This window comes from Corvus cornix, chromosome 12 (assembly GCF_000738735.6).
Source record: "Corvus cornix cornix isolate S_Up_H32 chromosome 12, ASM73873v5, whole genome shotgun sequence".
NCBI lineage: Eukaryota > Metazoa > Chordata > Aves > Passeriformes > Corvidae > Corvus > Corvus cornix.
In genome coordinates, this window is record NC_046342.1 from 19,472,838 (window position 1) to 19,498,592 (window position 25,755).

The 25,755-nt window shown below is 48.5% G+C and overlaps 1 protein-coding gene across 11 annotated transcripts in view; it reads left to right on the forward strand.

The window, feature by feature from the left end:
* Positions 1-25,755, forward strand: part of ITPR1 (inositol 1,4,5-trisphosphate receptor type 1) — a 160,309-nt gene that overhangs the window by 82,805 nt on the left and 51,749 nt on the right. For 4 of the 11 annotated variants that reach the window (XM_039559038.1, XM_039559037.1, XM_039559040.1 and 1 more), the window contains 10 exons: positions 396-422; positions 1,261-1,381; positions 2,499-2,683; positions 2,855-3,003; positions 3,884-3,995; positions 7,443-7,469; positions 16,553-16,588; positions 18,112-18,162; positions 21,536-21,668; positions 22,304-22,494. In XM_039559038.1, coding sequence (XP_039414972.1) covers positions 396-422; positions 1,261-1,381; positions 2,499-2,683; positions 2,855-3,003; positions 3,884-3,995; positions 7,443-7,469; positions 16,553-16,588; positions 18,112-18,162; positions 21,536-21,668; positions 22,304-22,494 — 1,032 coding nt within the window. The remainder of the gene's footprint in view (positions 1-395; positions 423-1,260; positions 1,382-2,498; positions 2,684-2,854; positions 3,004-3,883; positions 3,996-7,442; positions 7,470-16,552; positions 16,589-18,111; positions 18,163-21,535; positions 21,669-22,303; positions 22,495-25,755) is intronic. The other 7 variants (XM_039559041.1, XM_039559045.1, XM_039559047.1 and 4 more) reach the window with 3 other exon arrangements.

Genomic DNA, 25,755 nt, shown 5'->3' on the forward strand with positions numbered 1-25,755 from the left:
CTGCCCAGGGTTTCCCTTCCCAAGTGCAGTTGGAGACACGAGAGACATGGAGTAAATTTCCTATTTGATTTATTGACCTTGTTTAAGCAAGTGAAACATCTTAAAGGCTTTTTAAGACCAAAAAAAAAATCTTTAGACATGAACCGAAAGGAATGTGTGGGTGGTTTAAATCCAAACATGCAGGTATTTTCAGGGCCCTGGGTGAATGCTGCTGTTTGCCATGGTTTTGGTGTTTGGCTTACTTCCAGAAAGGATAATGGCTATTTGCCTCCTAGCAGTTCTGGGGGCTTGCATTTTGGTTCTCCTCTTGTGCATTTTATTTAATTGATATAATAGATTTAATTAGCTAATAGGTCTGGCTTTTTACTCTAACTACACTCTTTTCTTGCAAACAGGCTTTACTGTTGGCCAGCATAAATGAGGTATTCTTTCCCTGGTTCCTAAGTCCTGTGGTGTTTGCACTGTGGTGTAGTTCCCTTAGCTGATAGAAGCATTCCATAGCTCGTGGGCACAGGGACATGGGGTGTTCCCTCTCAGTCTGAAATATTTAAAATGCTCTTTCCTCTACAGGTAAAATACTTTGTTCTGCTAAGTAATCACTGTACAGAGCCAAATGGAGTTTTGGTCACTATTGTTGGGCAGCTGCAAAGGTGAAGGAACTCATGGACATGGGTGTGTTGGAGCAGCTCACCTGTCTGTAGTGGAAGATCACCTTGTGAAATTCAGGGGTGAAAACCACACCTGGGTTTTGGCTGATCTGCAGCAGCTGCAGTGTTTGCCACCAGCCACTGCCTGTGTTCCAAATAACACACAGCTGGTTTCTCAGTGAATTAGATACCAGCTAATAATGCTTGGAATTATGAGTTTTCAACTCTGGAGCTGTGCTGTCACACAGCCAAGTCCCATTTACCTGTGGCCTCTTGAGTCAGCTGCTGGTCAACACTAAAAGAGGAATCTGTGTGCCAGGGTTGCTGATAGCTCTGATTAAACAGATGAAGGTGACTGCTTATTTCCTTTGCTTAGTCAAGCCTCAATTACCACAGCTTTCTGCTGCAGAAGCTCCTGTTTCATGTTTCCCTTCCAGCGCTGGTTCCCACCCTTCCCATCCAGTTGCTGATCCTGTGGTAGATAGCCCAGCTACCACAGGGAGTTGCCCAACAAGTGCTGCAGACCAGTTAGAAGTGACTGGAGAGTGCTGCTGAGCTGGGACTGGGGTTAGCTCAGAGTGAGGGCTGTGACTGTGCTGTGCTTGCGTTGCAGACTCGGCAGCCCGTGTTCGTGCAGCTGCTGCAGGGGGTGTTCAGGGTGTACCACTGCACCTGGCTCATGCCCAGCCAGAAGGCCTCTGTGGAGAGCTGCATCCGGGTGCTCTCAGACGTAGGTAAGGAGTGGGTGTGAGCAGAGCTGCCTGCTCAGACATGGCCATCCAGGACTTGCTGCTTGTGTGTCATCCTGCCACAGGGACGGTGCGGTTTGCGTCCTGCAGGTGCCACTTGGGGATTACTCATAATCCAGGCTCAGTACAAAGCCAGGGTTGTGCTGATGGATCATCATGGTTGAGCAGTGGGTGTTGTCACTGTCACCTGAAGTGTTTTCTCTCTGCAGTCTCCCTGTAGTCCTCCTGCAGGTGATCTGCAGCAGGAAGATATTTTTCATGGAAGCATTGAGGTTGGAAAAGCCCTCCAGGATCATCAAGTCCTGGCTGGGCCCAATCCCCACCTTGTCCCCAGCCCAGAGCACTGAGTGCCACATCCAGGCTTTCCATGGACACCTCCAGGGGTGGGGACTCCACCACCTCCCTGGGCCGTTCCAATGCCTGACCACCCGTTCCATGAAGAAACTCCTGATGTCCAACCTGACCCCCTGACCCTCCCCTGGTGCATCTGGGAGTCCCACTCCTGCCCATAAATTTGCTCCACCTTCAGTGTCTGCAAGAATAGCTTGCACAGGATGTGGGGTCAGGTTCTGGTTTTGTGTCCAATTGTGCCAGCACGAGTTGTTGGGGGTGTGTGTTTAGGGACAGATTCCTACTCCCACACTTTAAAAACAGTGACAGCTCTGAGGTGTGGAAGCCTCTAAACATAGTCCTGCCCAGGCCTGACCCTGCATGGGGACTGAGCACTGCCCTGTTTAGAATACACTCAGAGAGTTATGGAATGGTTAAGGTTGGAAAAGATCTCTTAAGGTCATCAAGTCCAACCATCAGCCCAGCACCACCACCGTGGTCACCAGTAAACCATGTCCTCAAGTGCCACAGCCACAGGATTTTTTTTGACCACCTGCCTGGGCAGCCCCTTCTAATGCTTTACAACCCTTTCTGTGAAAAAAAAAATTCCTAATGTCTAATCTAAACTTTCCCTGGTGCAGCTAGAGGCTGTTTCCTCTCATGCTGTGAAGGAGAGTTTGTAGAAGGAAGGAATTGCATAGACCTTTGTCTTGTTTTTTTGTGTTGGTTCATGAGCTCTGGGCTCAATTCCCGCTGATTTTGCTTGTTGCAGCAAAAAGCCGAGCGATTGCAATTCCCGTGGACTTGGACAGTCAGGTGAACAACCTGTTCCTGAAATCCCACAACATCGTGCAGAAGACTGCCATGAACTGGCGGATGACTGCGCGGAACGCCGCCCGCAGGGACTCGGTGCTCGCCGCCTCCAGGGACTACAGGAACATCATTGAGAGGTTACAGGTGACTGCACAGCTCCCACGTCTCACCTGACCAAACCCTGAGGTCTTTTAACTTATTCAGGCAGGACAGACCTGGTTGTCCTGACCCTCTGCTGCCGTTTGTAAAATTACTTCACCTATAGATGTGTGTGTTGTTCATGTTAGTTTAAACCTGGCTGTGGTTGTTTCCTAGGACATAGTGTCAGCCTTGGAGGATCGCCTGCGCCCTCTGGTCCAGGCAGAGCTGTCAGTGCTGGTGGATGTGCTCCACAGGCCTGAGCTGCTCTTTCCAGAGAACACGGATGCCAGGAGGAAATGTGAAAGTGGAGGTTTCATTTGCAAGTAAGTTGTCTTAGAAGTCTGGCTTGTTTTGCTTTTTCCCAATCTTCCCATGCCCTGTGGAATGGAACCCTCCTGCTGAGCTTGGCAAATACTTGATATCCTCTAAAATACCTGTAAAAATCAGTATTTTGTGATATGGTCAAGGCAATTTCTCCTTGGGGGCAGGGGGGGAACCTGCTTGTGGGAATGGGGAAAGACTGGTTGATATGTTCTCCCAGCTAATGCTTAAAAATCCGTTTGCTGCAGGATATAAATGTCCTGAGCAGTTGTACAAAAGAATTAAGTTTTGAGCTGATCCCAGTTATTGATACCTGCCTTCAGCCCAGTCATGTTTGTGAGGGTGAACACATCAGGATCAGTTGTTGTCACGGGCATCAGCACAGTTAGAGAGGAGGAAGGGGAAAGATTACAGGGTCATGTAGGAGGGCAATTCAAAGCAGATCCAGCTTCTCCCATCACCTCCTGGAGGGGTGGGCTCTATACAGAGGTTATGGAAGCTGGGCACTGAGGTAGTCCCAAGAGCTGGGTGGGATGGATTTCAGGTTGCACCATCTGGGACTCTCAGTGTGGTTTTTAAGTGGAATAGATTTCTTACTGTTAAGTGGTCATTCTGGGGGACCATCAGGTCCTGGATCCCACTGATTCCTTGCTGCCTGCAGCCAGAGGGAGTTTTTGGCTCTTTTCCTGCCCAGGGACTGCAGGTTCCTCCACAGCTTCCCCTGGTAGCTGTCGGTTGTTGCTCTGGAGAGAACGCTCCAAAATGGTTGTGTAAGAGTGTGATGATAAAGCTTGTTTGCAGCATAAACCAATGAAGATAACCACATGTATCTTAGCCCATTTTTAGAATATTTGCACTAACCTGATTGATGGCTTTTTTCAGGTTAATTAAGCACACAAAACAGCTGCTGGAGGAGAATGAGGAGAAACTGTGCATTAAGGTATTACAGACGCTCAGGGAAATGATGACCAAAGATAGAGGCTATGGAGAAAAGGTAAGGTACAGTCCATCATCCTGTTAAACACTGTCTTTATTCAGTAAAGGAAAATAAAACTCCTGCTTTTTCAAGGTGTTTTGTATGTGTAAGCACTTCTAGGCTGGAACAGGAACAAAACATTTTTAGTCAACTAATACCTTTGAAATCATATTTGAAGTTAAGCTTATTTCTGTTGCTTTTCTACTTGAGACTGGCAAGTTTAAGTCTAATTCCTGCAGCTGCTGGCACTCTAAAATATCAATTTGTTACCTTTTTATGAAGGCTATAACCTCTTTATCTGCTTCCTGGGTCTAGGTGACTCTTCACCAGGTCATGTAACCTTGCAACAAGAGGGTGTTTTGTAGTTAATTGGAATTTGTGTACAACTGAGTGATCTTGTTGTGATTTATAGATGGAAACACTCTGTACACCCACCCATGGTTCTTCTTTCCCTTTCCTACATACAACTCTTGACTGGTTGAGAAGAACGTTCTTCTGTAGGTACAGACCTATTCTTTATTTACATCAGGAGGGTGTGTATGCACCCATATGCTTGTGTTCCTAGAAATGGCTACAGTCAGCTGAGACTGGGATTTGGGGATTCTCCTGGAATTCTAATCAGCTGAGGTTCTTCCCATGCCACCCAGTGGGTACAGAGGAACACCCCTTCCAGTGAAGGTGTTGGGGAGCAGGAGCTGGGGCTGGGGGAAGCTGTGATGTGGAAGGGCTCTCACTGCCACGGGAGGCTGTGCCCAGGAGCAGGTGGTGTCTCAGTCTGGTTCTCCCCCACAGCTGGGTTTGGAGCTGTTGCCTCGTGCTCAACTCACAGCAAAAAGGGCAAAAACTTCAGTGTTTCATAACAGCAGTATTCATTTGTAGCAGCTGCCAGGGAGGGAGATGCTCCACAGGCAGAGGAACCTGGAGCATCGTGGCCAGCTGGGAATGTCCCCAGGAGATAGGAGCAGGACATAGTGCCCAGGCTCTGGGGAGGGAATAGTGGGAGCCTGGCACATGTGGGTGTGCATGTGCACGTGTGGGCTGCTCCCAGCACGCCCAGGGAGCACAGGCAGTGCCAGGGAGCAGGAGACTCCCAGGAAAATGCCCGAAGGGTAGGGATGGCCAGGGGTGTGCTGCCTGCCCTGCCAGGAACACTCTTCCCATGTGCTGCCAGGCACAGCCCAGCTCCCGGCTCCGGCTGCTGCTCTGCTGCTGTCTGGGGCCTTCTCATGGTGCAGCAGCAGTGGTTTTGAGGAAGTCCACTGGCTGGAGGGAATTCCCTAGCCAGCTGCAGGAAAGCAGCACATCCCTGTGGGATGGGGAGGGAGCAGGCTCATAGGGAAGGGCACAGCTGCAGGTGTCAGCTTGGAGCACATCGTCCTTCTCTGCTCAAGTGGCCAAATCCTGTGCTGGGGCATCGCCTTGTGTCCTCTCCTCAAGGTCCCTTCGCTGAGACATCCCACCTGGCAGGGGCTGGCTGTGGCCTGCAGAAGTCAGTCTGCTCCTGGGAATGGGATTGGTGATCCTCTAACGAGAGCTGGTACTTCCTGATGTTCAGCACTGGGGGTGTAACAGGTTCACCATAGATCACATTTCACAGTTCTTTAGCAGCTCAGTGTTCCCTCTCCTGTTAAAACAGCTAGGAGCCACTGTCCAAGGTCACCTTAAGTAATAAAAGCAGTGGGTGATGCATACTGTACATATTATACACCAGTGAGACCCAAGTCAAGGCTTTGAGGGTTTTCCTTAAATGCTGTTGGCCACTGAGAGATTTTCCAAAATGGAAATCAATTTCTAGGAGTTTCTTAGACTTTATTCAGCTAACTTGGATGAAGCAGTATTTCTAGAAGCTGCAGTTAACATACCTTGCACCATTCAGACCATGGAGAACCCCACAAGATGCTAAAAAAATCTTCAAAGTGTGGCAGAAGCATTAATTTCTGAAGCAGTAGCTCAGTTACATAAGGAGTCAGGATATGCCTGCCTGTGAAGTGATTTCCGAGTCGGAAGAAGCAGCTGATTGCTCACAGATAGACTGTGAGTAGTAGTAGAACAGCTTTTACTGTCTGGCTGTGAGCAGTGCAGTCGGATTTGTTCTCCCTTGTGACTCAGAGAACTGAATTTAGTCTCTACCTAAAAGGCAGCACCTTTTGTTTTCAAAATCATCCTGTAGTGTAACAGAAAAAAGAAGGAAAAAACCCTCTTACATTGTAAAAACCCCATTGTAAGTCCTGGAGTCCCTACATAGACGTGGGTTCCACGCATTGAGGTGGCAGAACTTACCCTTGTGAGCAGCTTATTGACCTCACAAGCACAGAACCATGGAATGGCTTGGCTTGCCAGGGACCTTAAAGATGACCCAGTTCCATCCCTGCCTTAGCCCAAGGTGCTCCAACCTGGCCTTGAACCCTTCCAGGGACTGGGGCAGTCACAGGACTTCTCTCTGGGCAACCTGAGCCAGGGCCTCCCCACCTTCACAGGGAAGGGTTTCTTCCTGACAGCCCATTTGAACCCCTCTCAGTGCAGAGCTGTCACCCCGTGTGCTGTCCCTCTCCCAGGGCTCTCAGCTGTCCCTCCCCACCCGTGTCCAGCCACAGAGCGGCGGGGCAGTTCTGGCAGCGCCTGTGATTCTGCTGCAGCACCACGTGGTGCTCGCTGGAACAACCTGAATTGCATAAGGATGGGGCTCCTCCTCTCCTGCTGGATCTCCCAGCCCACAGAACACCTCACCCTCCTGGCCTGTGTCCCTGGTGAAGGTGGGCAGTGCAGGGAGGACAAGGGGTGTGCTCCTGTCACCCAGGTCCCACAGCTGGGGCTCCTCAGCAGCGAGCAAAACCCGTGGGGAGAGCACAGATGTACAGAAGCCTGTGGGAAGGCTCAAATTTTTACATATTGCTAAAGACTCCTCGCTTGGCACACGCTCAGGATGGCTCAGTGACGGGGAGCATACTGTGGAGTATTTAATAGGCACAAAACTGCACTACATTGACAGTGTAGGCTAGACCCAAGTTTTTCACTGTGCTGAAACATGTCATTCATGCACGTCTCTCCGGGTGCCTACCAGCTGACTCGCCTCAGCTCTGCAGGACTTGGATAGGAAAGCTCCATTTTTTCCCCCCAGAGTGGAAATGCAGCCCCTGCACTGCCACTGCTGCTCACAGCTCATGACACTCCCGTGCCCGAGGGTGAAGTCCTTGGCTCCAGGTCAGCCAGCCCACGTGGTTTGTCACTGGCACAGGAACAAAGCCAGGGCACATCCTGCCTCCCAAGCTCCCTGGCACAGCTTTCCCAGCAGCGTCTGTTCCCTAACCCGGCGCTGGCAGATGTTCCTCGTGCCCACTGCAGAAATAATGTTGGATTGCAGCATTAAAGTGTTAAATGATTTATAAGATCCTAACATGAAATGTATGTGTCGTTTCTCTTACTAATCCTTGCTTTCAATTCTTCCCCTTCTTTCTTTCCCGGCAGATTACCATTGAATTGGATAATGCTGAGGTTTTAATTTTATTTCTTTTCTCCAGTGTTGTTTCTATGGTGTTTGTTTTACCAGTAGCCCTGTGATCTGTCCTGTCTCTGCAGCACTGAGCGTTCTGATTTGTGTGCCTGTGTCAGTGAATTAGTGAAGTTTTCAGTCTGCTGTGTGTCTATCCTGGGAATAGTTACCATAACCAATTCCATGTGTCATTACTTGGAATATTAATCCAAATGGAGTTATCATTTTTGGTAGTCTGCAATCAGCTGGTGCCGTGGTAGATCCTGTGGAGTTTAGGATCAGATCTGGAGGATGAGCTGCTCTAAGCAGTCAGCATTTAGCACTTAGCCACCATTCCTGTGTCATATGTGAAGGGGTTATTTCTTTTTATTTGGAAAACTAAATAGTGACGTTCAGTTGTGTCCATGCAGAAGCAGGGGTGCAGGTGGCACTGGGGAGGGGCAGGTCCTTGTGCAGAAATCGTGCTGCTGCTTTTCCCAAAAAGGTGACAGTCCTGCAGCTCGTGAGAACATTCCAGTGCCCTTCCTGTGCCTCTCAGTCAGGTTTGGGTGTGAAGCCACGTCAGGCAGTGGGATGGGTGGTGCATAACCCTGTGGAATCGGTGTCTTGGGAAGCTATTTCTGGGTGAAAAGCTTCCTGCATCACCCCGGGGCTGGCACTGCGCTGTGTCCGTGCTGGCACAGGCAGAAAAGCCCTGTTTGGGGGAAAACTTGGAGTTTAACTGAAATGAAGCTTTCCAAGGACTCTGACAAGCCGAGTGTCTGGTCGGGGCAGCAGCGCAGGGCGGAGGGAGCTGAGCTGCCTCTGCTGTGCAACTTCCTCATCAGCTCAAAAAAACCCTGGTGTGGGCGTGGAATTTGCATAAATGTATAATACTGAGAAAGTGATTGACTGGCACCTTATTTTACTGAAATACCACGGAAAAAAGAAGTATTTTCCTCTCAGTGCTTTGTTTCCTGTGTTCTCTCCCAAGCCAGCCTTTTATTTGGAGCAAAGCTCAACCACTTAAAATGTCTAAAGCATTTCTGACCTTCATTTAGTGGAGTAGGTAGTGAAATCTACAGAAAACAATTTTTTGGTATGACTTGTTAATTTTGATGTTAATCACCTGAATTCACTGGGTAAACTTCATTCTGAAAATGAAATACTTGGGGACCTTGCCTGGTGAAATGGACTTGAAAGCCAAACTACTTGTCACTGAAGTAGACAAATACTGTGCATGTCACCCCGTTGGCCTGGAGGGTATTTTTATTCAGGAGGACTTTTAGGGCTGGAGCTGAAGGTCCAGTCAGGCTTGGAGGTCCCTTCCCTAAGAAAAATGTCATGGGTTTCCTATCACTACTTTCAGCCCAGAGTCTGATTGTGACTTGGAAAAACAAATTTCTTGTTGCACAAGTTCACCTCCTGCCCTGCCATCGCCTCTGAGCTGTGCTGGGATGAGATCTCAGGTGTGTCTCCAAGCTTCACACACACTTCTGGCATTACAGAGGTGCTCTGCTGTCTGTTTCTCTGGGTTTTTTTGTTAACAAACCCAGATTTTTTCCCCTCTTACCTGGGGCATACACACCAGCAGTCTGCTCTGGTTTCCAAAAATTAACCTGTAGCACAGAACCATTTCCATCAGGCCAGGTCCTTTGGATGATGTGCTGCTGCAGCTTCCCAGAATAGCACGTGTGTATATCTATAATTTTAGCTTGGAGAAACTTCAGAGAGAAAGTTGAATTGTTTAATTGCAAATTAAGTCATTATGTGAAAGTCTTTCCCTTTGGTTTCTGGCTGTGATGTGCTGTCTTTGCCTGCAGTAAATCAGCCAGAGTGTGCAGAGCAATTTAGGATTTGGTCTGGAGGCTGCAGAGGAGGAATTTTATTGCTCCTTGATGGAGCAAGTGCACGGAAGGAGCAGGTGTGTGTATAACCATCAGCACTGAGCTCTGGCTGTGTGAGGAAAAGGACTCAGATGGAGTTGGAGCCATTGGCAAGTCTCAGAAATCCTGGGGTTTTCTGTTTTTCTTATTTTCCCCTTGTCAACCTTGGAAACTATAAACATTTAGGGCAAAGAATACAAAAATCTCCATTATTAGTAGAATTATTAACTTGCTTTTCTGTCAAAACTATGCACAATTAAATTGTTTTGATCAGCTGAAATGCTCCTTGTTCCCTCAGGGGAAACTCCACTGAAGTAACTGCTTATGGCATGATTTCATGGTGGTTTTTTATGCAGGTTGAGTTATCTTAGTTGTGTCCTGCAAGGTAACCCAGCGAGCAGTGGGTCCAAAAAACAAAGGCTATTAAAAGTGCCAGGAGATCCATGTGTTTGTTAATGAAAGCTGTGATAGGAAGTCATGATAGACCCTCTTTAACATTTTTGTCAGTGAAGAAGGGAGTGTCCTTTGGAGTGGGGGAATCATGCTGGAATTCACCCAATGGCTGGAGATCCCCTGAGTGTGGGGTTGGCACCAGCCCCGGACAATACCGGGCTGAGCTGGGGGGCCTGGGATGCTGGAGAAGTGGAGTGGAAGGGAACAGCAGGGCTGGTGCTGTTGTCCTAACTCACTTGCTTTCTACTGAGGGTCTATCTGTAATTCCCTTTGTGTTGGAAAGGAGGGACAGGGAGGAACTGCAGTTTGCCAAGGTGATGTGGTGCAGCGTTGATAGAAATGCAAAACCGTGGGCAGCTGTAAACTGTGTCACGCCACACTTGCACCGTGGTTGTGTTGGTTCTGTCCTGGTGTTGGGGAGTTGTGTGCTCAGAGCTTGGCCTTTGGGTGGTGTCGGGGCTGCCCTTTGCCTCTGCTGGAGCATGGGATGGGATCAGGAGCTGCAGGCTCTGACTGGAGCTGAAGAGCTCAACAGGGTGTGTTTGACATTGGCTCTGTGCAGGTGTCTCAGGTGATAAAGCCAAAACCCCAAGGCAGGGCATTGTCCTTAAAAGCCCTTGGGCTGAGTCTCTGTTGATGGCCTCCTGCCTGGGCTGGAACTGCTCTAATCCTGTTCCTGATGGAGCTGCTACCTGTGCTGCTGTCTCAAGGCAGAGGTAAATTCTTCCTCAGTGCCACCAAGTGTGAATCGCTTTGCACAACAGCGAGAGTTAAACCCTGCTTCTAATTAGGCACAACAGCTTAATTTGCTGTCAGTTCAATCCCCAACGCACTGAAAGGTGCAGGCGTGATGCAAATGCAGATTTCCCAGTGCTGCACGCTGGGGCTGAGCTGCACCGTGGGCTCCCGGTGCTCCAGGCCAGCCCAGCACGGCCTGGGAAGGACGTTCCCCTCGGACGTCCCCGTCTGGGGACACCGTGGCCCAGTTTCCACCTGCAGTGCGAGCCCTGGGTACTAAAACACACCCATGGTGGAGAAACCATGAATCTTCTACGCCTGCCAGGCAGGGCCCCCGTTGGTGCTGACCTGCAGGTGGCACGCGCAGGATGCCGATCGCGCTGGGAGATGGCCTACTTTGCCTTTTTTTTTTTTTTTTTTTTTTAATTCCTCTTTCCCCTCCCAGCCACATTGCAGTGAGCTGTTCCGCTGGGCACCTGCCAACATTCAGGCAGCAGTTACATAAGAAGAGCTTTTTTTCCTGGAATTTAGGCCCGCTGCTGATGTGTGACCTTCAGCAGTAATTGCCAATAAAGGCGCTGGGGATGTTTACAGGCACCGGCGCTGGCCCGCAGCCTGTGCCGGTAGCGGCCGAGCCTGGGGCTGCTGCTGCTGCTGCTTCCCAAGGCTGATCCCACACCACTGCAGCTCTGCCTCATTTTCCAGGGTGAAATGGGGTTGCTCTGCTGCTCCCCCCCAACCCTCAGGGCTGGGGTAGGGGCCAGCAACCATCCAACCAAATCCAGCAGAACTCTGTAAGCACACGGAGTTCCCCTTGTAGTTACTGAGGTATTTTTTAGGGTTGTGCTGGGGTTTTACCTGTTTTTTCAGTAGTTACACTTCTTTATGCAGCTGATACATTTAAAGGCAGCTCTATCCAGTAAAATACACTTGCAGACCCGCTCAGTAGAGTTTAGGTTTGGGGTTTTTTCACCTCTTTCCTTTGGTTTTGAGGTTTCAAGTAGGTGAAAAGGGAACTGAAGATCCTGGTTCAAAGGGGTTGCCTGAATTAACCTTCTCACTGCTCTTCATCTATGATAAACTAAAATTTGAGTGGCTAAGGTGCAAAATATGTGCGGTTTTATGCATTTTTGATTGGAATCAGGAAGTGTATTAACCTTTTCAGAGCTGGAAAGCTGCACTTGGGAATTACTTTCCTTGCAGAGAGCTTACTCCACAGTCATTTCTCTTGTGTATTTTGCACTTAGACAGTGCTTCACTTGTTATGTCTCAAGCAGAGGAAATGCAGGCACTCATAAATTTTTGTGGGCTGCTTTATATTTTTTTTTCCCCTTGAGAAATCCTGCAATCTTTGGACTGGGCTTTTTTTTAACACGGACTGGAATTGGTGAGCTCTTTGGAAAAGGAGACTGGAACATTTCCTATAGTTACTTGTCACCAAAAAAATAATAGTTATACCATCTTACTGGTTAATTAAAACTGCTGCTGTAAAATGTGTTGTGAAAGGAGTTCTTACTGTATTCAGTTACTGTAGAGGTCCTGCAAGATCACGGATTTAAAGAGGAGGAAGTGGTTGCACTCCCACTGAAGGGCAGACACTGAGGTCTCTAGCTCCTGGAAAGTCCCAGCCCAAGTTAAAATATGTTTTCTCCACTGAAAACTCTGGAAAATGAGGGAAGGCATTCCCGTAGGCAGATCTTGGTGACCTTTGAGTGCAGGCACTGGCAGCCCTTGTGCCAGATTTGCCACCTCCTCGACTGGCAGTGCACAAAGTCTCTGCACATTCCCTGAGAAGAGGGAGGATGTTCAGCTGGGTCCCTGCCCTGGGTGTGTGGTGAGGCCAGGGCTGGGAGGCTCGGGGAGCTGGGGGGCTGCCCCTGCCCCCAAAATCCCACGTGCCTTCTGGAGAACCTGTGTCAGGACAAGGTGCTGCCCCATGTCTCCTTCTTCTGCCCGATTTAGGCAGGTCTGAGAGCCTCCATCCCTGAAAATGCAACGTCTGTACAGGGGGAAATGTAACGTGGGAAGTTTGTCAGAGCAGTTCAGTGCTCCTGGGTCCCAGTTATTCCCCTCTGCCCTGAAACTTCTCCATAACAAGTCAAATGCTTGTTTGACAAACACCTACAGATCATCTGCAGGGGCTAGAAATTTCCTATCCAAATTTTTCTTCAGCTCCACAAGGTAACAGTGTTGGCTTTACAAAGGGGACTTGGCAAGGAAGCTGCACAGAGTTCTGTGGTATTTTTAAAGAGTTATGAAGGACAGCAACATAATTTGTGCTCTTGTCTGTTGCCACAAATCAGACAAGGTGCTGCTTTTGCTGTGTGCCTTTCAAGGAAGAGCTGATGGTATTTCAAAGGGAAAAGCAGAGAAGTTCAGAGAAGGGAGGAAAAAGTGGAAAGGGACTTGCAGGACTCAATCTGAACAGCCATTCCCACTGGAATTCCAGCTGATGCTGGAGATAGCAGTGCAGGAGCCGAGGCAGAGGCTTCAGAATAACATTCAGCTGACATCTTCACTCCAGTTCCTCGCATCTGGGTGTAAAGCCTGGCTATCAAAAGCTTAATGTGCTATTTGGCTGACTCTGTAGCTGTGTTTTTCCCTTTTTATTTCCTTCTTTCTGCCAAATGTCTCCTCCTGCCACCCCAGTAATGAGATGCCATATGCACAGAGTTGGGTCAGTTCCTGAATTCACAGATTTTGGGACCAGAAGGGACCTCTCAGTGATTGAACCCGACTTCCTGCATGGCCCAGGGCATCCCACTCCTCACCACTGTGTTATCTGTGGAGCCAAATCCATGGAGTTTGGCTCAGCTTCCTCAAAGAGCTCAGTGTTGAGTGAGGACCTCCCAGGACAGGTGTCAGTTTACTCTTGCCTTGCACCAGCTGGTTGCCTTCCTGTCCCATTGAGAGGGATGTTTGGAGAAAGACCTGAAGGAATTGTGTGGAAGTTTGGAAAGTGTCAGCAGTTCAGCAGTCTGAGGTTTGTCACCTCTCAGTCCTTTGAACTCCGGGGCGGCCTGAAGCGTAGGAGATTTGTGCTTGGAATTGTGCTCGTTTGTCCGTTATTTTGTCAAAATTCCAAAGTCTGGTGAGGCTGAAGAGAGAAGGACCAGGTTTTTGAATGTGTGTTTGTGTGCTCTCACAAACATGGGGGGTTTCTGATAAGATTATTTCCCTCTCATTTATTTACAATGTGTGATGCTTTCCAGCCTGTTTTGCTGAAGCCACTCTCTGGAGCAGGCCCGGTATGTGAACTGGAATCTCCACCAGCCTTTTAAATGCATTTCAAGCCTTTTCAGTGCTCAGTGGTCTGGGTGTTTATTGCATAGTTGAGTTTAAAAAAAAATGGAGAAAAGCAATTCTGATGCTTCAGACCTGAATGAAAATCCTTCTGCTTTTCCACTCCATCACAGTAGTAGTTTGAATTTCTGTGAAGGAAGGATTAGATAAGTTTCATCCTGATTGTTGTTTTGAAAGCAAATTAGAATAAAACTTGGGTGAATTCCTCCAAACTGTAAAGAAAAAGGATGGAAAGCTCATCTGTATCTCAGAAATTGAGACGTAGTGAATTTGCCCTGGAGCTGTCACGTGCTCTGGTGGTGATACATCCACTCTTGAGTCAGACAGTCCGTTCTGGGAAGCACACGTGGCCTGTGCTGGGGAAACGGATGCTGGAAGCATTCCGGTCACCAGAGGGTCAGTTCCTGTACATCTCTAGTCATGGCTCATGAGGAGTGGTTTATTGGCCAGCCTTGGGGGAGTGGAAATTTCAAAGGAAGACAGGCTTTGCACAGCAAGTTGAAAGGACCTTTCCCTACTGCTTGTAAAAAGCACAGATGTTGGACTCTGACCTGGCCACCCACTGGGTTCTGGTTTAAAAGCTGTCCACTGCATCCTGCTGCTCACCTGGCTGTGTTTCGTATTCCACAAACTTGCCCCTGCCCCCTAAACTATCACTTTCTTATATAGCTGGAGAGCTGAAATATATGGAGGCACAAGAAATCTTGGACGGTTACTGCTTTGGGCTGCTCTCCCACCCTGTTCAATCCTTGTAAAGCATAAGGTCATACTTTGCTGTTGCAGCACACAGGAGAGTGCAAAGTGTAGCACAGCAACAATAGCTCAATGATTCTTTGCTATTTGAACCCATTTTTGACTCAGAGAATAATGATTTTCAGGATTTGGAGTTTATATTCTTACTGGAAGATTGCTGAGAGCTGTGCTGCTGTGGATGATCCACGCAGGCACTGCCCGGGGCAGTGTGTGGGGCTGGCTTTGGTGTGCTGTCTGTGCCACAGAGGGAAGGCACAGGAATTTGTGAGCTGGAATATGTAATTTTAGCTTGGGAAAGAGCAAACTAATTTCGTGCTGATTCTTCATCTGTGCTGCTTTTCAACCCCAAAATGTACACGTATGTTTGGTTGAAATGGGGTCAAGCTATCAGCCCAGGAATCCCAGAATGGTTTAGGTTGGGAGGGACCTTAAACCTCATCCAGTTCCACACCCTGCCCTGGGCAGGGACACCTTCCACTAGCCCAGGTTGCTCAGAGCTCCATCCAGCATGGCCTTGAACACTTGAAGGGATGGAAAATCATCCAGTTTCTTTGGGAAACCTCTGCCAGTGCCAGAAGTAAACTTTTGTTTGGAATCCTGAGTCCAGCAGTCATGTCCACTTGACCTGTCAGCTCCAGTCTCCCCTCCCCTGGAGGAAGGGACCTCATTTCCCCTGCAGGGGAACAGGCCCAGTTTCCTTGCTGCTGTTGGCTCCTGGAGAAGGCAGGGATGTTTCCTGTGCCCCAGGCAGTGCTGCAGTCGGGACAATGTGCCCAGGCTCCCCATGACCTGACACGGGTGCAGCCTGGGAGCAGCGGGCAGGGCAGGGACGGTGTGTTCCTCTGCAGGAACGAGCTGCTTCCTGCTCACTTGTGCTCCTCTGGATTAAGTCCTCACGGCTTCCATTTGGCCAGAGAAGGAGTTTGCATGCTTGAGACGTGTCCAGGAGTGGTGACAATGCAAGGAAGCGACTACCAAAGGCCGTGGAAGCTGGCCAGGAGTAAAGTCCCTTAGGAGGAGAATGGAGAAGGGTTTTTCCTGGCCAAGGAGCCCCTGCTTGTGGAGCACGGCGGGAGAAGCGCTCACTCCTGGGGCTCCTTCCTGGGAAGTGGAGTCTCATTATCCCTACTCCTGGATCTGTGGCCTCCCTCTCCCTTTGCTGGGCATTCCCCAGGCTGCAGCAGATCCTGGTTTGCTCTCCCAGTCTGTGCTCCATTGTCCATCCCTGCGGCCTCTGGGCAGACGTGGCCATGAGTGCGTGGCTCAGTTTGGGGTTACAGGATTGTGGATGTGTTATTTCCTGGTGTCTGCTCCTGGGAAGTTACAGCAATTTCCCCACAATTAAATCAGCAGTTGAGTTTGAATGTTCACCTCTCTGTTGTGTGTCTGTGCTCAGCTAGATAAAAGTTACTTGTCTTCATCTGTTCCAGTTGAAGATCAGCATTTTAAATTTGAAAAGCTGTCACCATTCAGGCCCTTACTTCATTGTTCCTGTTTGGTGCTGTACCTTATCTCTTTCATCATGAGAAAAGTATGTTTATAGATGAGAATCCACAGAATACATTTTTTTTAAACTAAAATTATGAGGCTGCTGCCTTTGTGATACGCAGCCCTGGCTTCCTCCTCCTCCCCACTGGGATGGATGTGCAGCATTCCAGTCACGGATCCTGGGCGTGTGGTCCCCAAAAGTGCTCTGGGCGCCTGCAATTACATTTCTTTGCTTGTGCCTCTGAGTTCATGCAGAGCAGTTTGGGATGTTCAAAGCATACCTGCAAAATTTTCCAAATGTGGCCCTTTCAGGAGCAGGGTGGGAGGGTGTAAACAGTAATTACAGCTACAATTCATTTGTGATGATTCAGCTGAAGTCAAGTGCTTTGCCAGCTCCCTTCCCCTCACTGTTGACCACTGGATTGCTGTTGGGATGAAAGATTCTGGAGGGATGACTAATTTTTCTGCATTTTACTTTCAATTAGCTGCCGCAAGCTCCAGAAACGGAGAGCCCTGTAGAGGTGTGTCAGCCACCTATATTTGTACAGCACACAAATATTGGTGTCTCAGTAGTCCTAGTGGAGTGTCTTGTTGGTAAAAACCCCTGTGAAATGTGTGTTCCTGCGTGGTGTTAGACAGTGGAAATGAGCAGATTTGTTGAAGTCCCTTAATCCGATACAGCATCAGCATGGTAGTCTGAAAACACAAAAAAAAAAAAAAGTAAACTCATCCTAAGTCTGTTCCTTTCAGCCATTTCCCTTATGCTTTAAGGGTGGCACTGGGAAAGGTCTCCTCTCAAATTTTCGTGCATTGGCAAAATGAGACTTCATTTTGGCTCCTAATGCAGAATTTGGTTTTCCCTTTGCCTCATGTACTTAAAAACTTAAATGCTTAAAAGAAAGGGAGGTGTCAGAAGTTGTTAATGGAAGCTTCATAACTCCAGAGCAACTGGTGTCCCATTTAAAATGGCCCAGTGGATGATCAGGATCACTGCATATTGTCAAGGTCACTGGTTTTAGGGGAACTGGATATGTGGGAACATGTCCTTTATGTGCATAAAGCAGATTATTTGCCAAAAAGAAGGCAGGAAAATTTATCAAATCTTAAATTCCTTTGAAATTCATGGGACATCCAGACATGGCATTGGTCCACTGTACAACTGGTGCCAAATCAGTGCAAACCTAAGTGAAACAGCATGGAAGTCTAAATCTGGGAGAGTGTTGATTCTCTGAGCTGTGAAGATTATAAATGTGAAATCATGTAGAAAAAGAAATGTTTGTGGTGGTTTAGACCTTTGTATTTGTAATTTTTGTGGAACAGTGTTTAAATGTAACCCAAAACTCTGAGTGGTCATCAAATGGATTTGAGATGTTTGGGAGATGGCTCCTGGTTTCTGCTGGGTCCCTGTGTAGAACAGTTATTCTACACCTTTTCAGATGCTTTAAAGCAGCAAAACCTCAATGTGCTTCAGCTTTGCAAAGTGGGAGTTGCATTCCTGAAAATGAATGTCTGAAATGGGAGAGATTTGATTGGGAAACGTGCACGTGCCAAGGGGCTCTGTTCAGTGACTCCCCACTGACGTCCCTGAGTTGGAAGGGAGCCCCCCAGGCTGTTCCAAAGGCCCTCCCCAGTCTCAAATGAGTTTCAGTGACCACGGTGGGATGTGTTGGAGCCCCTCACCCCCAGAGTGTGTGTCCAGTGGGCTGGGGGGGTGTACCTGTGTCTGTGCATGGGCATGCGTGGGCTGAACTCCCCGAAAACCTGTGTGTGTCCCTGGGAGCTGTGACACCAGACAGACGTTGTGTTTCCTCAGAACCCGGGACTGCTGGCACACGTGCATGCCAGGGGGGTGTGTGAGGGTGGCAGAGCAGAGGGGTCAGGGCTGGCAGAGGGCAGGTGTCCTGTTTCGATGGCTTGTGAGTCCATCTCCCTCATCTCCCCCTGTTGCATCGAGCTGTGACTTCCCCAATATTCCCCTGAGTGCCAAGATGTTGGTGTCTCTTGAGTGTTGTTCTGCTTTAAAATGAACTTTCTGCACGCACAGCAGGAGCTTGATCAAAGTCTACCACAGAGGCAACTGGAGGACCATAGAAGGGTATGTACAGCAGTCAAGCACATTCAGAACTAATCTCTACCTTTCCCTTGTAAACAGCGAAGCCTAAGTCATGTAAGGAGCTTGTGGGGTTAAGTGCTGGCTGTTGGGCTCTTGGAAGATCTAAAAAATGAGCCATATTTACAGCATGAGGTGCTGGAGCCCTTCTCTGGGGTTACATGGAAGGGACGAGTGCTTGGCTGCTCCGAATTAAACTCAGGCCCTGGTGTGCTCCATTCACACTGTCAGAACACTGCCCTTGGGTGGTGACACTCGTGGGCTGACATTAATCAGTGCTCATGGAGTTGGCTCCTCTGGCCACACCACCCCTTTGTACCCAGCCAAGCTGCACAATCAGCATCGTTGGTCCCTTTCTCCATTTCTTCTGCTCTTGCAGTTGGGAACACAACAGCAGCAACTTACAACTGCTTCACCCTAAAATATCAAAGGTGCTCTGTTTTAAAGCTTGTAACAGGTTTCTGATATCGCTTAGAGTTGTGTGTTGCACCTGCATTGCTGGTACATGTACAGTGATGGCTCTGTGTGACTCACTCTTACTTTACCTGGTGGTGAATGCAGATGAAACTGGACACTGTTGGGTTTTTTTCTAGGTACCATATTTGATTTTTCTGGTTACTGCCAAACATCTGATATTTGTTTGCACACTGCCCTCATCAAAGTGGTGCACAGCACTAACAGGATGGTTAAAGAGCTGTTCTGGAGCCAAGCACTGCAGCTGAATTAATTAGAACATTTCTTAAATACCGCTTATATTTTCTCCCTTTTACTTTGATCACATGCTCATATTTTCTTAGCTGATACCATGGGTTTGGATAAATTTGTGGGAACTAAAGCTTTTCTTCCCAGTTAGAATGTGAAGTGCTGCTGACTGTGTATTGCCAGACCTGGGAAACCATGGACCAGCACATTCTGACTAGAAGCAACTGCTTGACACTTGTTCCTGCTTGTATTTTCTGGTGATTTGTCTTGTTTTGGATACACAACACCTACAGACACCAGAGGTGCTGCAGGTCTGTCCTGGTCAGCTCTCCGCTCGCCCCAACTATTTTGACCATAGAATAGAAATCACTTCCTGCTCCACAAGGGGCCAGAAGGAGAATCTGGGGGCAGCTCCAGGAGCTTTGGTTGCCCTCCTGAATTCAGGCAAGGTGGAGTTTGCTGAGCAGCTGTTCTTGAGGCTGGCTGTGTGTTATCTGTGTAGTAAGTGGTAGAAATTACTGATTAAATGCCAGCTGACACGATGGCTGCCAGTTAGTTCAACAGAGGAGGAGAAAGCTAATGTGAGAGCTCCCTTGTAACCATTTGTGTTCTAGGGCCCATCTGGGTGTCAAGCTGCCTTTCTAGTCGGTGCACATGTACAAGGAAGATGTAGTTCAGGGTTTTTCTGTCTGGCTTGGCCTTGTTCTGTCACGTAGCCTCCCCTACCTGCCAGGCTGGGAGCAGGGAGGTGGGTACAGCACTGCCTCATGTACTAAACACTCTCATGTTGCTGGCAGTCACAGGAGCTCCTCCGGGACGGGAATTTGCTGGAGCTTCTGAGCTGTCTCCTGCCTGTCCCACATGTTCACTCTTTGGCCCAAGCGGTGATGGGAAGCCTGTGCCCCTTGGAGAAGTGCTCATCTCCTTCTGCTGTTGCTTCCACAGGAATTTCCCTTTTTTTTCTATTGTTTGGGAGCTTTTGGAAGCAGCTGGTTGGAACACTGACTTCGTGTTTACTTTACATCCTGTTCCCTGACACTTGCTCCCTCCCCATCTGATCCCATAAAATGCAGCTCCCATGCTGCAGCTTTCACACTGATAATCCACAGGAACCATTTCTGTGCTGCTGGATTGTGGTGACAGGGTGGCAGTGGGAGCCCTGACTTGAGCCCCAGCCCTGTGGGGAGGGCAGAGATCCCTTGCCAGCTCCAGGCATGTGTTGGGCTTCTCCCTGTGGAAGTGATTTCTGAAATTTGGTGAAGAACCTGATTATCAGACAGGCTTTTGTCTTTTTTCTTTTGGGGTATAAGGATTTCTTGAAGTGACCCTCTCAGCGCCAGCTGTGTATCAAATCAGTGGGACTGCAGCAGGGCTGGAGTTCTGTACAAGCCAATTAATGCACGTTTATGTTGTTCCATTTACTTGTGTTTTAAAGGCCTCCTGTGAAAGTTTGAAAAGACTTCACTTTTATGACAGCTAATGTATTAAATGCCATCTTGAATCTGTAGTCAGACAACCAATTTAATTTGAAATACAACTGAAAATCAGTGACAAACACAAGTTTTGTGAATAGAATTAAAAATAACATGCTTTAGTTCATTGGACATATTTTTAACATGAAATTATTTTTGGCTAGATCAATTTTTTTTTTTTTTTTAATTATTGTCTATTTTCTGAATCCCCAGAAAAGCCCCTCCCTCCCCTCTGCAGCACTGTCCTGGGATGGTGCTGCTGTAACCACGCTGCCGTTAGCAGGGCAGGAGCTCCTGGTGACAATAATCCCGTTTTCCTTTGTGCACAAAGACTTTACAAAAATCCCTTAATCCCCATGCGGTGTTTGTGTGCTGTCGCCGCTGGCAGTGCCACTGGCTTTGTCCGGCTCCCCGAATTCCTGGGAATTCCTGTGAAGGCTGAAGTGACAGCAGTGGGGTGACGTTCCACCTGGAGATGTTGGATCTCCGCTGGCTTGTGCTGGGGGCTGTGCCGGAGCTCCCGGTGCTCCCAGGATTTGGGGTTATGTGAGGACCTGCTGTGTGCTGGGATGGGATGGGAGGGCTGGCGTGACTCGGGCACCTGCCAGCAGGGAACAAAGAGCCGGGATCCAGCGGGATCGCTCGGGTTTCCGCTCAGCAGCTGGTGGATCACGTCAGCTGCTGCTGGAGGGACAACAGAGCACACAGCCCTAGGGGCTTGGTGGGATGGCAAAACAGGAGAGGTGTGAGGAGATGGGATTGCTCCTCACAGAATCATTTCCAATGTTCCTCTTCCTCTAATCCACCTCTTGATTTTGTGTTGGTGCTGTACAGATGCAACTTTCTTGCATTTAAGGCTGAGACAATAGAACTTAATTAAAGCAAAACTTTCTGAAAATTAAATCTGTCTAGAAAGCTTTATGCAAAACCTAAGCTGCAGCTGTCTCTGTGCTGCATGGGGGAACTCATCATCTTATTGAGCCCCGTGAGACCCCTCCATGTTGCAGCCTGCCCCAGCACATTGGGAGCTGCTCGGTGGATTTTTCCAACTCTCCAGGGTTTCATTCCCCTCTCCCTCACCACAAGAAGGGTACTGGTAACAGCAGCCCTGCTGCCAACGAACATGGGTGGTTGCTTTGTTCGCGGAGCTCCCATCCTGATTTCCTTCTGCTCTTTGACTCCAGGGCGAGGCCCTGAGGCAGGTTTTGGTGAACCGCTACTATGGCAACGTGCGAGCGGCCGGCCGGCGCGAGAGCCTCACCACCTTCGGCAACGGGCCCCTGTCCGCCGGCGGCTCCGGCAAGGCCGGCCCGGGAGGTAGGACATGCTCTGCTCACCCCTGGGGCTGCCCTTCCCATGCTCTGGGGCTCTGTATTCCTGGCAAATCAGCACCTCACAGCTGAAATCAGGATGTTTTTCCCTCACGGTTCTTCCTCTGAACTCCTAAAAAAAGTAGAACTGTCCACGTGGGTGACTGCAGTTGAGGACAAAACTAGCAGACAGAGCTCTTTGTACTTTCCAGTGACTGCCTTGGGTTGGCTTGACGTTTGTGGCGTTGCTTTGAATAAATGTACTTAGAAATACCGATCAATTTAATGTTTGCAATAACGTCTAAGAAATGTGCCCGTAAGGATGTCAGATTACTAACTGTGTCTGGAACAAAAGCATTTTGTGGTATTGCTGAGAGTTTGTTTGGTAGGATGGGCAAAAATTCCATTTGAAGTCAGCTATACAGTGAAGTTTATGTAATTTGAGGCCGTTGCTAGAAAAGTCACTAATGGAATCGCAGAATGGGTTGGGTTGGAAGAAACCTTAAAACTCATCCTGTTCTAACCCCTGCCATGAGCCAGGGATGCCTTCCTCTATCCCAGGTTGCTCCAAGCCCTGTCCAGCCTGGCTTTGCCATCCCCCTGGGGTCAGTGCCAACCTGTTTCTCATGATCACCTTTATAGGAGGAAGCTCCGGGTCGAGCTCGATGAGCCGAGGGGAGATGAGCCTGGCAGATGTCCAGTGTCACCTGGATAAAGAAGGTGCTTCCAACCTGGTCATAGATCTCATCATGAATGCCACCAGTGACAGAGTCTTCCACGAGAGCATCCTGCTGGCCATTGCCCTGCTGGAAGGTGGGAACACCACGATACAGGTAGGGAAATGGAAAACTCTGTCTTGTGACTGAACCGTGTCGGGAAGGGAAATGTTTTTATGAAATCCAGGAAATTTTAGAGGGTTAAGGAGGTGGGAGGGGAAATGACTGAATGATCTTTGACCTGTAATTAAGGGAAATATTAGTGTCTGCCATGCAAAAGTGAACTTATTAAATGTTTGCATGGGCACTGGGTAATTGAGGTGTTTTCCCAGGGCAATATAGAGGAATGTATAATAAAACAGATTTGTAGGTAAGTTACTGACTGCTGTTACAAATAACTTAAGCAACTGCAGTGTGCTCAGGGACTTTTACAATGAGCTGTTAAATTTCAGACTGGAATTTGAAATAAGTGTATGGTAAACTCCAGACCACCACTGCTCTCCTGCAGTCTCACTGTTCTTCCTTTCCATGTTTTCAGTAAGGATTAGATTCTCCTAAATGAAAATTGTCCCTGGTGTGGATTAATGAACACACACCAACGAGCTCTTACATTCTTCCAAATGGAAAGTAAAACCTTATTCCAGCAAAACTTGCATACAAAGATGATTGAGTATGTGATATCTTATTCTTTTGGCTCTGCACGTGTTGTGTTTGCAATCTGTCTGTGGGGCTGAGTCCTGGCCAGTTATAACTGACTGTTGTGGTTAAAGCACACAGTAGATCCCTACAGCAGCACCTCCTGTGTCGATGCAAGCTTCCCTTGAGAGGACAGGCAATGTCTCTGGGCTCCTTCAGTCTGTCTCTGTAGTCAGTACCCTCCTTATTCCCCTGTGTATAAGCTCTGGAATGAAACTTCTGTGCAAAAGACAAAGCGGAAATTGAGTGCTGAAAATCCTGTGTCACCTTAAACTGCAGTGACAGGATTAACATTCCTGGGGGACAGTCACGCCTTTAAATTTCCTGCTCTTCTCTAATGTAGAGGAAGCTGAGCTTTCATCTTTACAGCTCTCGGGGAGCCTCAGGTAACCTTGCACTGTCATGCTGGAAGGAAAAACAAACTCAGCACCAGCCTGATGGGGAGAGATCCTTTGCTTGTGCTGGACCCCAGTGCTAAAGGATTGAGCAAAGTCACTTCCCACTGTGCACAAATCCATGCTGGAAGCAGATTCCTTAGCTCACCCAGTGAAAATCAACAGGAAAATCTGCAGTCCATCTCCAAAGACACCTTCTTTGCCCAAAAGGGAGATAGTTTCATTTTCATTTGCTGTCTGAAACCGGGAGCTGGGCGGCTGTGGAACAGCCCTGCGGTCAGCAATGATGGCTCTCAGGGCAGTGGTGCTTCCACCCTGCGCCATGCACTCCTGCCAGGTCCTGCTGCACTCCAGCCTCTACAGATGTGCTTCCACAACCCAGAGTGGTTATTTTCTACCCTTTCCCACTCAGGAATAAGTCCTTGGCAGGTGTCTGTAGACTCCAGGCAGCCAGCAGTCCCCGGGTGCGTCTGCGTGCTCCGGCGGGATGGGCTGGGAGGGGGCTCTGCTGGAGTGTGGGCTGCTTTTAAGTACAGAATGTTTTCGGGACCAAACGACTTGTGATGCCTACAGCTGTGAGCTCTGAGGGCTCAGACACACCCAGCAGCTCTTACTCATGCATGCAAAGCTCGAATGGGATGTTATTGAAAATATCCCATGGAGTCGTTGGGATGTGGATATTCCATGCTAGAACACTCCATGGACTTCGTGGCAAAAAAGGAGCATAATCAGTGCTCAGACATGGTCTGTGGCTTTCCTCCACGTAGGTTAATCTGGTGGTAGGGAGAGGGATTTCTGGTGCCTTGCAGCGGCTCCAGCACATGGGGGCCCGTGGGACACTGGCAGTGGCAGTCGGGAACAGCACGTCCTCAGCACTCTGAGCTTCAGTAGGGCTTTAGAGAGCCAAGTCAGTGGAACTCCAATGGGGAAAACACCAGCCACAAAGTTTAACTTCTGGGAGAACAGCTGGCTCCACGCTGGGAATCAAAGCGAAGGTGGAGGCTTGCTCTTCAGTAAAATCAGTTCAGGGCTGTATCTCCCAGGGTAGTTGCTGAGTGGTGTGATGGCCAAGTTAAACTGGTATCCTGAGACAGTGAACTCATGTAATCAAGCTTTGCTGTCTCCATGTAGGAAGAATGGCTCAAAATGCAGAGGGCCCTGGGTGCAGCCCAGCTGTTCAGGAGAGCTGTGTGGGTACTTGATAATCTGCAAAGCTGATGGGTTTTGTATAGCAGCCTTTGGCTATGACACAGTGAAGATTTACTGAGTGCAGCAAAGTGATGGTCTCCCCTTAGCAGGAATTCATTTTTACAAAACACTCTGCAAAATTTGGCTGCTTGTGGAAACTAGATGCACTTAGGAAAATGAACCCAATACTTTCCTTGTGTTTTATCCCAGTCTTTCTGTAATCTGTGTTCTTTTGGTAAGTTTTGCAGAGTGGGTAGGTAGGGCTTGGCAATCTCTGCAACCTCAGAGTGGCTTTTCTGCAGTTCTTCTGCAGTTTCCAGCAAATGCCAGTGGAAGAGTCATCCTCAGTCTCTGGACTAATGACTGTGTTCATTTTGCATTAGATGCATTTGTCATTGGGAAAGATGACCTAGCCAAACCAGCCAGCTTTGTCTTTGAGGTCTAACAGAGTTTATCTTCATTTCACAAATTTTTTGGTTATTTTAAGCAGCTTTTGATTGATAGTGTCCCAAACAAGTTTGTTCTGTGCTCAGTTTGAATAATTTCTGCTGAACTTCAATTGCCTCTGTCTGCAGGCCTTTGAGAATAGGAAAGTGGTGGGATAGGGACAGGTTATGTAAAAAAGGCTCTTTGGCAGCAAAGCCAGAAACGTGTCACCCCTGCATGGCATTTTCTTAACTCCAGGTTTTCACAAGGGAAATTGATTCAGCCTGAAGTGAAGCAGAAGGTTTGTACCAACACACAGGAACTTGCACATGTTGATTGTAATACGGTTAATAATGGGAGTTCCCGGGTAACTCCCATGAGCTTCCGTGGGAGAACAGATCCCCATGATGCTGGGAAGGGATAACTGGAATAGGTGTTGCTGTTTCATTAGGTGCAGGCAGGGCCAGTATTAAGGGTAGGCAAAGTAGGTGGTTGCCAACTCCAGCAGAAAAGCAAATCTCGAAAGGTTCCTTATTGTAATTGGCAGGAGGGGTTTTTTATTGTTAAGAAAATTAATGTGGGGGAGAAGCAGGACAAGAGAAAACGCTCCTGGTTCACCTCAGGAAGGAGGCTGAGCTGGTGATGTGTGGCACAGTGAATCCCACGCTGCTCC